Source organism: Thamnophis sirtalis, unplaced genomic scaffold, assembly GCF_051295495.1.
Source record: "Thamnophis sirtalis isolate CommonGarterSnake01/CBP01778 unplaced genomic scaffold, rThaSir2_p1.2 scaffold_13, whole genome shotgun sequence".
Classification (NCBI taxonomy): Eukaryota; Metazoa; Chordata; class Lepidosauria; order Squamata; family Natricidae; genus Thamnophis; species Thamnophis sirtalis.
The window spans coordinates 18,334,760-18,349,622 of NW_028261393.1; the positions used below are offsets into that span (position 1 = coordinate 18,334,760).

At 41.3% G+C, this 14,863-nt stretch overlaps 2 protein-coding genes across 6 annotated transcripts in view; both read right to left on the minus strand.

Annotated features, from left to right (window-relative positions):
- The window catches only part of ZDHHC18 (zDHHC palmitoyltransferase 18), a 51,606-nt gene that overhangs the window by 17,396 nt on the left and 19,347 nt on the right, over positions 1-14,863 (minus strand). For 2 of the 5 annotated variants that reach the window (XM_087727159.1, XM_014076512.2), the window contains one exon: positions 11,308-12,965. The exons of 1 other annotated variant lie outside the window; for it this stretch is intronic. In XM_087727159.1, the coding sequence (XP_087583285.1) occupies positions 12,780-12,965 (186 nt within the window). In that variant the 3' untranslated portion in view covers positions 11,308-12,779. Of the gene's footprint in view, positions 1-11,307; positions 14,544-14,863 lie in introns of those variants that run through there. 2 more of the 5 variants (XR_001314101.2, XM_014076513.2) reach the window with 2 other exon arrangements.
- Positions 3,029-4,716, minus strand: SFN (stratifin). Its single transcript, XM_014076503.2, has one exon. The coding sequence runs from the start codon at positions 4,473-4,475 to the stop codon at positions 3,735-3,737; it is 741 nt and encodes a 246-aa protein (XP_013931978.1). The 5' UTR covers positions 4,476-4,716; the 3' UTR covers positions 3,029-3,734.

Here is a 14,863-nt window from a genome sequence, read left to right on the forward strand (position 1 = left end):
AGCCTTGCAATAGAATAACAGGCCCGCATACAGGACAGTTATTGCCCTGAGTCAGCAGTTGTGTCCTTGTGAAACTTTCCCTGATAATTTTCCCCTCTACAGTTAAGAATCTTTAGTGAGCAAAGACATTCTTTTAATTTTTTTTCAATCAGCCACAAGATAGTTGGGAGTAGGGCGAGGAGACAACTGCATCAGTTTCTCCAACAGCTTCTTTTGAAAAAATAAATAAATAATTGCAAGGTCTTTGGATACTTAAAGATATTTTCAAAAAGGGAATAGTTAGCCCATTTGTGGTAGTGGATTCCAGAAATTCAGAGGCAGGAGAGGATGGCCATTGATCGTGTAGTTGTACAGGAGTCAGAAGAATGAGAAAGATGAAATAAGGGAAGGATCATTTGAGAACGTCATGCTGTTTGCCAGCCCCCATTTCATTTTGGTAAGGTTTATGCAGACCACCTCCGTGGTACATATGCACCCATTAAACACCAGGTTCCCCACGTTCTAGAACAAAAGTGACCCATCTTTTCAGCTACAAGGATGATATAAATTGATATATGTGTATCAGTGGTGAAATTCATTTTTTTTACTACCGGTTCTGTGGGTGTGGCAGGGGAAGGATACTGCAAAATTTCCAATCCTACCGCACTCCAGGGGAAGGATAGTCAAAATCCCCATTCCCACCCCACTCTGGAGCCAGCCAGAGGTGGGATTTGCCAGTTCTGCGAAATACTCAAAATTTCCACTACCGGTTCTCCAGAGCCTGTCAGAACTGCTGAATTTCACCCCAATGTGTATGTTACTTCCAAACAAACATGTTCAACATGTTATCCCATCTGAACTCCTTCCCCATCTCCTTTCTTGTATCTTCAAGCACTTGTCCTGCCTTTATGGTTGTTCTTAATAGTGTAGCAAGTGCATATCTTATCTAGCCTGCCAGAAGAATACCAGAACATTGATTGCTTTTTTATATCAAGCCAGGCCATTGGCTCATCTAATTCAGGTTGGCTGAGGAATTTTTGGAGTTGGGAGTTCACAAGTCTTAAAGTTGCCAAGTTTGGAGACTTCTGATCTCAGAACCATTCACAAGCTTGTAAGAAGAAATCTTCCAGGCCGCCTGGAGATGTTAGGGAGTAGACTTGGGAACTTTTGCATGTAATCCTGAGACATCAAGATGAAATGTCCCAGTTCTTAACTGCCTGAAGTGAGGCACGCCCTTTCTAGTTTCACGCAAGCCAAAGCTGCCAACATTGTCTCTGTCTTTGTGTGTGCATGTTATAAAGCAATTATGTGAAGAAAGGAAATGAAGGACGCTTCATTTGAGGACGCTAACGTTTTAGAAGCTTATCTTGCAAATTGAGAAGAAGAAAAAATCCACTGCCCTAGAGATAGAAGTGATGAAGTTTCTTCAAACTTGTCTTAGGTCATGATGCTGATCTGTGACTGGGCTCCTTTCTTCTCATAGGATCATGAGCATCTGAAGGTCTCCAGCACCTGAGCTAATTAACTTCTGAGTTTCTGTTCCCAAATAAATATGTGAGGCCACTTTGCCACTCTACCACACGGTAGTCGGGTGGGGTCTTTTTTTTCTTGACCTCAAAAATAAATGCAGTATGGAGACATCAAGGACAGATGAAATTCTTGCTTTCTTCACTTGGTCTGCTAGAGAAAGTCCTAGCCTCTGCTGTATGGGCAACACTTGCCTGATTTCACCATGTCGTTCTGAGATTGGATATTCAAAAATGGATGGTGCATGGAAGATTTCTAAGAATGAAGTGAAAGCTGCATTTTTTTTAAAGCAGTGAAATTAAAACTAGCCTTGAAAATTCATACAGGTGTTGGGGAATAATGTTCCCCAAGGATTCGTCGATAATAAAAGATAAGGTTTCTCTTAAGAGGAGTTCGTCCATAATGATCATCTTAAGGCAAGAAACTTTCTTAAATCAAATCAGACAGTTGCTTCATCTTGATCAATTAACTCCTGGGGATGGGAACATTTTTATTATAATTTATACATTTTTAAAATCTTGCTTATTATATTTTTATCCTTGTTTTATTTCTGGCTAAGCTGGCTGATTCACCAGCAACTGATAGAGGAGTTATTCCCAGCTCTACCCAGAGGTTCAAGGACAGAACATGAGACTTTTTGCATGCTAAATATGTGTCCTCCCATAGCCCATCAGCTAGGGACAAAGAAATCACTCAAAGACCACTGGCTCAACTTTCTCTGGCATGAAAGATGGAGGCTCTTCAAGGTCCCAAATGGATCTTGGGATCCACTTGAAAGTGTTAAGGAAATTAAGCAAGAGACATATAGACTTTTCTGACACTTTCTGTTTCCTGAACAATCAAGAAATAAACTAATTACATTCTTAGCCACAATTGGGTTTTTTTTTTTTGTAGGAAGATCAATAGGCTTTCCTGGTGTTTAAAATAGACCAAATGTGAGCCAAAAAGCCCACACTGTCATATAACACCGCAGTATTCTCTAGTGCAAAGGATTGGTCTGCATCAGTGTAGGATGTAAAAAAAAAAAACTGATCACACCCAGTCTCCCCCAAAAGTCAAAGAAAGCATCCATGAGTGGGCTTTGATGCATGGTCATGTGCTTCCTGAATAAGGGAGCAGTATTTGTAGACCTGGAAAATACAAGCATGTGCTTTTCTCTTGGAGAAAAGGAATGGCATCTTTTTCCACCCAGATGAAAATATTCCTCTCTTTAAAGCCATTCCTCAGGGCTGCTTAGCAACTCCGCCCTTCTCCTTTCCTTTCACTGATGAAACCTACACAATGCCGCTCTTGCTTCAGACATGCTGTTCTCCCACCTCTACCCCCCCCTCCCCCCAAAGCCTGCAGGAGAACCTTGGATTTCGAAGAACAGGGAAATGTCTAACATACATCAACCTGCTCACCCTGCCTTTTGCTTAGACTTGTGTTCCTACCTCTGAAGTGACTCTAAGAGGGTCACATTCTCCCTCTTATCTGTAAACATCCAGATGTGGAACTGAAGACCAGGACTACGAAAGGCAGGCATAAACGTGAATTTTTATTGGGGAAAGAGTATTGCAGCAAACCACCACAGTAACACCACAGTAACAAGAGGCTCTCTTGAGATTGCTAGCTTTAACCCCTTAGAGAAGAAATCCTCCCTCCCACATTCACACATTCAAGGCCCCGTTTCCAACTTCTGGCCCGGAGTGAGAAAACCCCACAGAACAAAAAAAAAAGCCCTGGAGAAAGCAAAGACAAGTATTTTTGTTTAACTCAGTTCAGCTACTGTTTTGGTACCTCTGCCATGCAAAATAATGTTTAAGCTTTCAGGTTTTAGTTTTGTTCACAGTTAGACATACAAATTATTATATATATATATGGATATATATATAATATCCATCCCATACCAGGAGAACACTTGTATGAACCAGATGCTGTACCAAACACAAGAGTTTATGAAGGGGGGGGAAACCCAAGCAAGGAGTTCCACGCTGCGGTGAGTCTAGCAGATGTCACATACCAGGAAGAACGGGGCCCAAGGACCAAGGTAATCCCAAAGCTGTCACATGAGGACGAGTGGATAAATGCTTAAGTCCTTTATGAATCCATCCCCTTTTGCTGTCAAAATCCCGTTGAAACTTTCAGGAACTGGAGATGCAGCTTATAAAAAATACCATGTGTTGGGAAAAAAAGAACAAAAGAGGAAGGGAGATGTGGAGTTACTATCATTCTACTGTCTAAAAAGTTCAGTTCTTTGGCTCTTCGCCCGCTTCTCCGCCTTCTTCTCCTGAGCACTCTGCTGTCCATAGTGTGAGATTGTCCCTGAGAAGTTGCATGATGAGAGTGCTGTCTTTGTAGGAGTCTTCGCTGAGCGTGTGGAGGTCACCCATGGCTTCATCGAAGGTGGTCTTGGCCAGCTTGATGGCCTCTTCTGGAGCATTGGCAATTTCATAGTGGAACACGGAGAAGTTAAGAGCGAGGCCCAGGCGGATAGGATTTGTGGGTTGCATCTCCTTCTTGCTGATGTCCATGGCCTCTTGGTAAGCTTTTCGGGCATTGTCAATTATCTGCTTTCGGTCATCCCCAGCGGCCACCTCGGCCAGGTAACGGAAGTAGTCGCCTTTCATTTTTAAATAGAAGACTTTGCTTTCTGGGTCGCTAGCTTTCTGGATGAGATGCTTGTCTAAGAGCTCCAAGACCACATTGCAAACGTTCTTCAGCTCTTTCTCAATCTTCTCCCGATATTCATTGACCAGCTGAGTTTTGTCATCTCCTTCTTCAGACTTGTGCTCAATGCTGGAGAGGACCCGCCATGCCGATCTCTGACAGCCGACTACGTTCTTGTAGGCAACCGAGAGCAGGTTGCGTTCTTCATTAGAGAGTTCGGCTTCATCCTCTACCACAGCCTTCATGAAATCAGCCATGTCCTCATAACGCTCAGCCTGTTCAGCTAGCTTGGCTTTCTGTACTAGGTGATTCCTGGCCATTGTGAATAGGCAGTGATAGGGAGTGCTGGGCAAGGAGGCCGATTTGGAGAGGAATCAGGCAGCTGCTAGCAAAGCTGTCGGAATCTCTGCCGAGTTTAGCTGCTGGGATCAGCTTTTGGCTTGGCGTCTCAGCCTGAAGGAAGAACAAGGCGTGGTGAAGAAGCTCCCCACTAACCCTTCCCCCACTTCCTTTCATGCAGCCTCTCCTTAAAAGGAGTTGCAGTGATTCACCTTGGAGCCAGAGCGTGAGTGAGTGAATGCATACCTGCCTAGGATGTGGAAATGCCGCCTTTTGGGAACTTCTTGAGCAAGAGGTTGCTTGTCTAGGTAGAAGATGTGAGGATGAAACAGAGTAGGATAGGACTATCCTTCCCCTCCAGGGGGCAGCACACACATATACAGCATTTCTTCAACCTGAGCTGCCTCTGGTCCTGATCCTTTCTGCCTTTACGTCTCCTCCACTCTGTGTGCCAGTATTCTAGGGAATCTCAGACTTAATTAAATTACTCGTCGTAAGTTATATTGCTTGTGAAACTGCTTTCTTTCTAAAACGCATGGAACCATGTATATAATGGAATATAAGAGGCCATAAAATTCAGAGAAATGCAGTTAATGGGGACAGTAAGACATTCAATTAAAGACATCAAGTATTTTTTAACCTCAAGGGTGAATTCAAAGTATTGGCTCAAATTTAAAAGAGTATGTTAAAAAAAAACCAACAGTGCCGTATCTTAACAATTACTTTGCCAGAATGAGGGCAATATTCTTTGGAGTGGACTTTTCTGAGTATGTCTGTGTTGCATGATCATCTGTAGATGTTCACTGCACACTTGTCAATTGCACACTTGTTATCTACAGTCTCAAGTGATGATCCATATATATGAAAGACTAGCACCCGATCAAAGTTATCACATACAGAATCACTCCTTCACTCCTTACACACCTTCATTTAGTGACCATTTGAAATTACAACGAAACCCAGAAAAGTGACTATTATTTTCACACTTACAACCATTGCAACATTCCCATGCTCATATGATCAAAACTTTGGGTGCTTGGCAACTAGCAACTGGCAACTATTTAAACTGTCCTGGGGTCATATGATTCCCATTTGTAACTTCCCAGCTGGCTTCTGACAAGCAAAGTCAATGGGGCAATTCAGATTCATTTAACAACTGCTGTGATTTTCTTAACAATTGTGGCAAAAGGTCATAAAATGGAGCAAAGCTCACAAGGGCTGCCTTGCTTAGCAACAGAAAGTTTGGCCTAAATTATGGTTAAAAGTCTGTATAGTCAAGGCTTTCCCAGTTGCATGTATGGCTGTGAAGGTTGGACCATAAGAAAGGCTGAGCACCAAAGAATGGAGGCCTCTGAACTATGGTGCTGGAGAAGACTCCTGCGAGTCCCTTGGACTGCAAGGTGATCAAACCAGTGAGTCCTAGAGGAGATCAATCCTGACTGCTCTTTAGAAGGCCAGAAGAGGAAACTCAAAGACTTTGGCCACCTAATGAGAAGGAAGGACTCACTGGAGAAGAGCCTAATGCTAGGAAAGATTGAGGGCAAAAGAAGAAGGGGACGACAGAGAATGAGGTGGTTGGATGGAGTCACTGAAGCAGTTGGTGTGAGCTTAAATGGACTCTAGAGGATGATGGAGGACAGGAAGGTCTGGAGGAATGTTGTCCATGGGGTCGCGGTGAGTTGGACACAACTAACAACAACAACATGGTTATAAGATGAGGACTACCTGTATTCATGTATTTCTACATACCTCCCCAAGAAAATTATCTTACACAACTACTGTGGATAGCTGGTCCTCTTCAAGGGGAGACATTAAACCATCATTCCAGTATATAAGGGTGTCACAGTAACATGGCCAAGAGCTAATTTCTATTACCACAGACGTTAGGGTCATGAATAATTTCTCAAAGTTGCACCTACTAGAAGTTTAAATATACCTCTCAAGAATGGACTTATTTCCCCATAAAATACAGAGAGTTAGTTTGGGTGATTCTTATGCCCCCTGTCCATTCCATAAGCCTATTATTCAGGTTGCAGCAATCTCTCATTTTCACATTATTTGTTATCTGATCCTTTTGACTGTGGGGATTTGGAGAGATAAGATCAAAACATATAATTCAGTATAGTCTCAGTTTAATCTGTTGTTCAAAAACCCATAATAAGTTGCATATATAAGATTGTATAAATGTTGGTATATTTGATACGGGAAGAAATGCTTATTGTCCTATACTATATTGCTTTTGTTCTTTGATGTGTTTTTCCTTTGTTTCTCTCCTTTTATTTTTTTTATTTTACATTTTGGTATTCTAGGAGGTAGCTTGTTTGAATAGTGTAGACTGAAATGTGTAAGTAGTGAATTACAATGGTATCCCTGATATTGTTTAAATAAGACAATTAGAAGGGATGGGGGAACTGAATATTAGATCTTCACTGTGCAAACCATGTGCTCTAGAATTGAACTGGGGCCCTTTACGGCAACTATTTCTCAATTTAAAGGATTGGAATGTCAAAATGTGAGTCACACTAAGCCATGTTATTTGTTCAATAACTCACTATCATGCTTTCCCCAACCCGGCACCATCCAGATGTGTTCAGACAACAATGGCTATGCTGGCCTGGATTTCTGAATTCCCAATTCATCTGGAAGGTGCCTGGTTAGCAAACATTGGTCTATTTTCCAGATCCTAAGGGAGAGGGATATCCAGACCTCGGAACAAGAAATAATAAATAAGATACTAACACACGTAGAAATGGAGAGACAGACTCTAGAGCTCAAGGAGAAGGGTGAGATAGAATACTACGAAATCTGGGACAAATGGTACCGATAATTAAAAACGAGGGGAAAAGGTCAGGACAGAAAAACACGGATAAGTTAAGAATTGGAAATATGGTATTAATATTGTATGATAGATAGGAACTGGATATGTATATGTACTGATAGCAACTATATAACGAAAGGGGTTCCACCACAAAAGCGCGTAGGACAAAATCGTGCTCGACAAAAGCGCGCTGTGACGTCATCACAGCGCGACGAAAAAGTTCGAAAAATGTAAAAATAAAGCGAAAACCTTACCTTAAGCCCCCCAAACCTAACCCTAAACCTAACCCTAAACCTAACCCTTAACCTAACCCTAAACCTAACCCTAAACCTAACCGTTAAAGTAACGAAAAACCTAACGCTAACCCTTAACCTAACCCTAACGCTAACGCTCTAAAGCTAACCCTAACCCTTAACCTAACCCTAACCCTAAACCTAACCCTTACCTTTATGTGAATCAGCTTGCTTTAATTTAATTTTTATTAATTTTTATTTGAATTTTTCGATGTTTTTCGTCGCGCTGTGATGACGTCAAAGGCGCGATTTTGTCGATCGCGCTTTTGCCGTCCGCGCTTTTGACAGGTCACGAACGAAAGGGACTAATGGGTAGGTAATTTGATACATACCTATGTAATGGATATAAACTGTTATTGTTGTAAGATCTAAGAACTCTATGGAACTGACTATGCCGGAAATGTTGCACTATGTCCAACATTTTTAATGTTTACCTAATAAAAACCTTTTTTAAAAAAAGCAAAAAGTAAAAACAGTGTGGAGCTAAACAGATCAGTGATCTGATGGTAAAGGGTGGTATCTTAAGATAGCAAAGATTTTTAATTCATAATGAGGTTAATAATTTGTAGAGTAGGGCCTTTATGTAGAGCAGGGGTGTCAAACTTGATTTCATTGAGGGCTGCATCAGGGTTGTTTTTGACCTTGAGGAGCCGTGGCCAGGGTGGGTGTAGCCAGCTCAATGTCACTTGTGTCGGGGGTACCTGTGGTGGGCCAAGCACTCTGCCAGCGAAAACAGGCTCCCAAGCTCGGCCTCCTGTAGCCCACTGCCAGCAAAAATGGAACTCCCTCCCGAGCTCCATTTTTGCTGGCAGACATTGTGGGACAGACCTTCGCTGTTTCTAGGGCAGCCCCCTGGGCCAGATCTAAGCACCCTATGGGCCGGATCCAGCCCCCGGGCCTTGAGTTTGACACTCCTGATGTAGAGTCTTTGGAATAGAAGGCTAAGGTACCACCCAAGAAGAAATAAAAGTGAAAAGGCCTCCAAAAAGCATTGGCTTAGTACAGTTGATTGCAATTGAAGTGGGACAGAAACCTGAATGAAAAAATGAATTCAGTTTCAAGATAAATATGTCTTGACCCTTAAAAAGCCTCCCCATAACAAGGGGCGGAGTTTAAATTAAATCAGTTACTCAAAGAAATATATCTTTTCACTTCATCCCCCACTAGCAACAAAGATTTATCCCCCCCCCCCCAAATGTCCAAAGCTCTAAACTATTGGCAACTATTTTCATTACCTAATCCATATACCTGTATGGACGTTTCACTACAAAAGATTTTAACCCACGTTTTCTGCATCTTCTCTGGAAGGAAAAAATAAAATAGTTCAGAATTCAAGCTGCTTCCTAAGGAAAAGACCTTAATTCATTTCTACCGAGATTTCCATAAAGAAAGGGGGAGGGGGTTGGGGAAGAATGTAACACTATGACCAACTGCTTCCTTAGTAACAGCCTTAGGTGAAATCTCTTACTATGTGCAAGGGATGGGCGAGGCTGATAACTCAGCTCATCCAGTTTTAGAGGAAAGTGTTCCATTAGAGTGACTCATGGCAGATGAGTAAACCCGGCCCCAGCATCGTGATTCTTAATGTCTTGAATAAGTTATTGAGATTTGCGCTCTGATGAGTTTTCCCACCAGAGGGTGAGGAGGAGACACGAGAAGGCCTTTGGAAGGAAAGAACTGAAGGCTTCTAATATAAATGGCCACCCCCAATGGCCTTTCAGGAAACATCTTTTCTATTAGATAAACCATAAGATGTGTAGCCTTGAAACTGATTACAGTTATGGCTAAATGTATACAAATGGATGTGACTCTTATACTTTTGTAGCAGTGCAGCAATGGCCACTATTTTGGAGGAATCACTATGGGCTCTTCACATATTTTTTAAAAGTGTATTTTATTGTACAGTAGAATATGACTTGGTATAAATAAGGCTTCAAGACACAGCCACCTTTTTCCTTCTTCTATCCTTTGAATAATCAAATCAGCACATATCCTGTGATTTGATACAAAATTCAGCAGAGTTTTCTCAAAAGCTACCTCTTCAACATTTATCTAGTACTTGCAAGCCCTGATGATGCTACCTAGCTGGGTTATGAAACACCTGAAAGAAAATAACCAAGCTCGGAGAACACCAAGGACCTCATGGGTCAATCCTGAGTTTCACATTTTCTCTTCTATTAGTTGCAAATTAATTGTAAAGATTCATTAGCTTGTATGCCAAGAAAGAAAAGAAAAACTTGGCTGCTACCAAAGATGAATTACTGGTCAACAGATCAACAATAATTCTAGAAAACTTATGTTGTTGTACTGAGACTACTCCATAGCTCACCATTTCTCTGTTAGACACCCAAGCCTTTCTTGTAACAAACAAATGACAAACTATTTGCTGCCACCTAGTGGTTAGTATATTGATAGAATATATTGGAACATTGATATACAGGTAGCCCCCAACTTACAATTGTTAACATTAAACTGGAACCGATGCATGAATGTTGCTTTATGAGCAATTCCTCTTCAGATGGCCACTATACAACATTTGCATGACATAGTGTGAATTATAATTAATCATAGTTGAAGCAGCCATCCAGAACATATATACCTTATACCATAATAGGTTTCAACTATTGTTGACTGTTCCATTTTGATGACGGCCACTGCAAGTAGTTCTTGACTTTCATCCACAATTGAGGCCAACATTTCTGTTGCTAGGCAATACAGTTAAGTGAGTTGTGCTCCATTGTATGACCTTTCTTGTCACAATTAGTAAGTGAATCGAGGTAGTTGTTGTTAGTAGCGCAATTATTAAGTGAATCTAGCTTTCCCATTGACTTTGCTTGTCAGGTGGTCACAAAAAGTGATTAGATGGCCTAGGGATATTGTAACCATCATAAACACATGCCGGTTATCAAGCGTCTGAATTCTGATCATGGGGATGCTACAATGGTTGTGTGAAAAATTGTTAAGTTTCTTTTAAATGCCGTTGTAACTTCAATTGGTCATTAAATGGATGATTATGAGTCAAGGACTACTACCTGTATTTGCCGAGTTTCCATTTTTCTTTGCAAATACACACAAAGCCCCCCAAAAATCCATATTTAGAGACAATGTACATGGCATGAATATGGGATGAATATACTTAATCCTTCCCCAGGGACTTTGATTTCAAATGGAGCCACAAGGGATGAAAAAGAAAAGTAGAACAGCACTTACAGGAGTGGTTCCAGTTTGCCTCACATTCTAGGCCTGGGCTGCTTCATCGTAAAATAATCTAAATTAAATTTATAGCTATTCACAAAGTTTTGAGATTTGGGCAAACATGGCAAGTAAACTGTAGAGCTCAAGCATGTCCTGCAAATTGAGCACAAACTTTCTAAAGGATAAATTCAGTTCTAAATTGCATGGGACATTTGCACAGATGGAAGAGATTTCCCACTTTAGATGGTTAGACTCTATTTGTTAAAACAATAAGATTATATCGGTAAAGGAATAAGTAGAATTGTGCCTCTATCTCCAATTTCATTTTTAGAATGGTGCACAGGAATCTGGCACCTGCAAAACCACATAGGCACAGACATACAATCATCTATTACACTATTACATTCCAATGTCAGCATGAAAGGGGGAACTAATAAACGACATGCGTAGATGGATATGGAGAATATGTTTCAAAGGATTTGATACAGAAACCAGAGAGACAGGGAGTAAGATAGGAGAAGTTTTATTGTTACAAAAGTGAAAGGCATAAAGGGATTTCAAATCCCAGAAAAATACGGTCAAAGAGGTCAAACGAGTTTGGTTCTGTTGTCTAGAGGGAATTAATCTGGGGAAGTTTGTGCCCTACACAAAGGTGTTAGATTTTCAACTCTATTTCCCAAGCAGCATGGGGAACGGAATGATGAGAGCTGAAGTCCAACATCTTTGCAGAGGGCTTCAAGTTAGGAAAGGCTGGAATAAGCCTTCCTATAAACCCCTGCTCTGATTTACGTCTTGTCCGTCCTAGAAATTATGTGCAATAGGTGAAGCAAGAAAAGAATTCTGATCAGAAACTGTTACCTAATACTACAAAACACTAGTGTCAATAAATTGGGGGAGGGGAGAAGCGGAAGAGAAGAAAAAGGTAGAGAAAAATCTAAACCACTTCTAAAACTCAAGTTCAGTTACAGTATAAACACTAAATTAACGATACTCAGAGGAGTACACATACCCCTTTCTCATCTCTATAGAGTTTTTAAAAAAGTTTTCGATTCAGACTCTGCACAATCTTTCCCTGCTGGCTATAGCAGTTTGAACTTCAGCAGGATAGGCCTATATAACTGATGTGATCCAGCCCAAACCATCCTCTCGTGATAGTTTAGGACACCACAGACCCAAACACTTATGTAGCAGAGCCGTGAATCGTACTGTGCTTAATACAGAAGGAAACACAGGTCACGCAAACACACACATACAAATTTTGCATCTAGATTTTGCAGAATAGAAAGGAGGCAAGTTGACTTATTGTACATAAGTTTATAAAGTTGCATAATTCTCATTTTGTAAAGATGGCGAGTGCTAGATCTCCACTTGAGTCGCTGGAAATCTAGGTTCATCTTACTTTTGAGATTTCAGCAGAAACTGCATAGACACTTGCAAGCGTACCTTCCAAATAATAATGTTTAGAATTCGCTTGGGGAAAAAAAAGCAAAATAAAAAGCATACAGTCCCAGAAAGTTCTAGATCCCTTATCCCTTATTTTGTCTACATTTCTATAGAATCATGCAAGCCACACACGTACGGACACACAAACACACGCATACACAGTCCTGAATACTGGCTCACAGTGCATTGCGTTGTTTTTGAAAAGTTGCTAATGTTGACCAACTGCATCACGTTCGGCGCAAGCAGAGTGTGCTTTGGAAACACTGATTCTAGACAACAGAACTGGATTGGGATCGGTGCCATTGATTAGTACAAGGTACCAACCTAGATAACTGTATAAATCGCCAGAGAAAGCTTGGGACATCCCTCTCCCAGGTCTGAAATGCAGGAGCCAAAAGAACTTCCTCTAATTGCACTCACAGCAGATGAATTGATTTGTATGGCTTTAAGCTTCAAACCCCAGGGGTAGCAGGAGCACCTCCACTCCGGCCTTGAGGGCTTGGCATAGCTTTTTCCTTGTGCAGGGTGGCATCTCCCTATTTTTGCTGGGACAAAGAAAGTGATGCAGCAATAGAAAAATTAGATAGCCCTGGAGGGTTGAGAGGCACAGGTGGTGGCAACGGCTGTATTTTCAGATATTTGACAGGGGTCTCTTGGGTTCGCCTTGAGTTTTGCCACGAGGCGCAGAGGGTCCTCAAAAGATCTTTTGTGCCCTGGACATACTGGATGTTCCCAAGAAGTGGAGGGGATGGGGAGAGGGAAAAGGAAGAAGAAAAGAGAGGATTAGTAAACGAAAGCAGCTGTGAAAGAAGGATCATCACAGGCCTAGCATTGGCAGGCAAGCTAGAGAAAAGGAAGGTACGGGAAAAGGAAAGTTAGTACAATACAGATAAATCTGGAATATGTCTTTTTAAAAAGGGAGCTTTTGCTCCAAAAACACTTGGATGGAGAAAACTCTCAGGAGGGGGAAATATTAGATGCATCCAACAAAGAAAAGGGAGGATGAAGAAAACAAACTAAAAGGTTCCTGAAGAATGTTACATGAACATATAAGAGAACAAGACACAAAAATACCTTCCCCTGTGATGAAAAACTAAAATTCGGATATATGCCGAATACGACACATACTCCCAAACCTTTTCATGACCACCCATATGGCATCCATTGTAACAAGAAATTCTATTACTACATTAGAAATAAGAAATCATGCCCAGAGGTTGATGGGGGCTCTTAAATAACATATGATGTGGATGATCTAATGGGTTTGGATACGCATATAGTCAACTTTCATTCAACATGCAAGAACATATGAATGACAGCCCCCTTTAGACTATTCCAATCACACAAATGACATATTTAAACATGCTGGACTGGCTGTACATTGAGGTCACATGAAAACGTGTAGCACCAAGTTCTGTATGTTTGGAATGAAGCCTCTGCTGTGCTTTTGGGTTGTTGTTTTTTCCAGCTGGGAATATAAACAGATGGCTAAAGGTCAAGAATTATTCCTTTGCTTTGCCCTATGCAAATCTCTTTATGACACCAAAGAGAAATAGTTAGCTTTCCTGTCCAGCAGATTGCTTGTTCTCCCAGTTGCTTCTCCTTTAGATGTCCTCACTTAAATATCATTAAGCAACAATGGCTTTTTCTATGCAAGAGTGGAAGAGATGTAAGGCAAGGAAAGAAGATTAATGAGCAAAGTAACTAAAAATATTCTCCGGCTTTGTTCTTTCTTAAGGGGGAAAGGAGAGGAGGCAGATCTGGTGACATGTACTTCCTCACCAAAGATAACTTACAAGAATTCATCTCTTGGAGACAGTAACAGCACAGCCACAGTCAAATATATATATGGCTCGCCAATGACAAAACAAATGTCTCTTGCGCTAAAATTTAACCTTTTCACCCTAGCTCAAGCCTTCCTAACGTTGAGTGCAGCTTTTCACAATGTCCATCTCTTCATCCTGATGGGTAGTTATTTATATAGTGTTTTATCTGCCTTGCTCCACAGGTTCCTTGTCTACCCCTCAAGTCCTTCTTGGCACTTTATAGACCTTCGAACCCTGCTTGAAGCTTAAGCTATGGATGGATGATTGACCCGTAATGATGGAGAACAATTGAGACATGGACACCAGAGACTTGAAACACTCCATGTGGTGAGAATGAGATGAATCACTGGATGATGGCGAGGAAGAAAAAATTCTTACCAGCTAACCTTCAGAGAGCAGTACTAACCCATCCTGTGGGGAGGGACTATCCCATCAGGCAGTGCAAGATATCGCAAAGTCCTGGCAGGCATCCTCCTGAAGAAGACACCAGAGATTATGTATTGTGGCAGGCTTGGGTTTGGGGAAACAGGCTGAGGGGTGATAAGGAAGTGAGAGAAGACAGACATAGCACACAGCTGCTGTGTGAGAGCAGTTAAATGCATTCTTTCTGACTAACTTTAGTTACAGCAACTCTGAAGCAATACACTAAAACAGAACTTCCATTAAACAGATTCCGCTTTCTCCAATCTCCACCTTTTATTATAATGAATATGTTCAGCATCTGTTTCTATGCCTGCTGAATTCCAGAATCAGCAGCCCTGAAATTGCCCAAATTCAGCCTCTTGGTCTAGAAG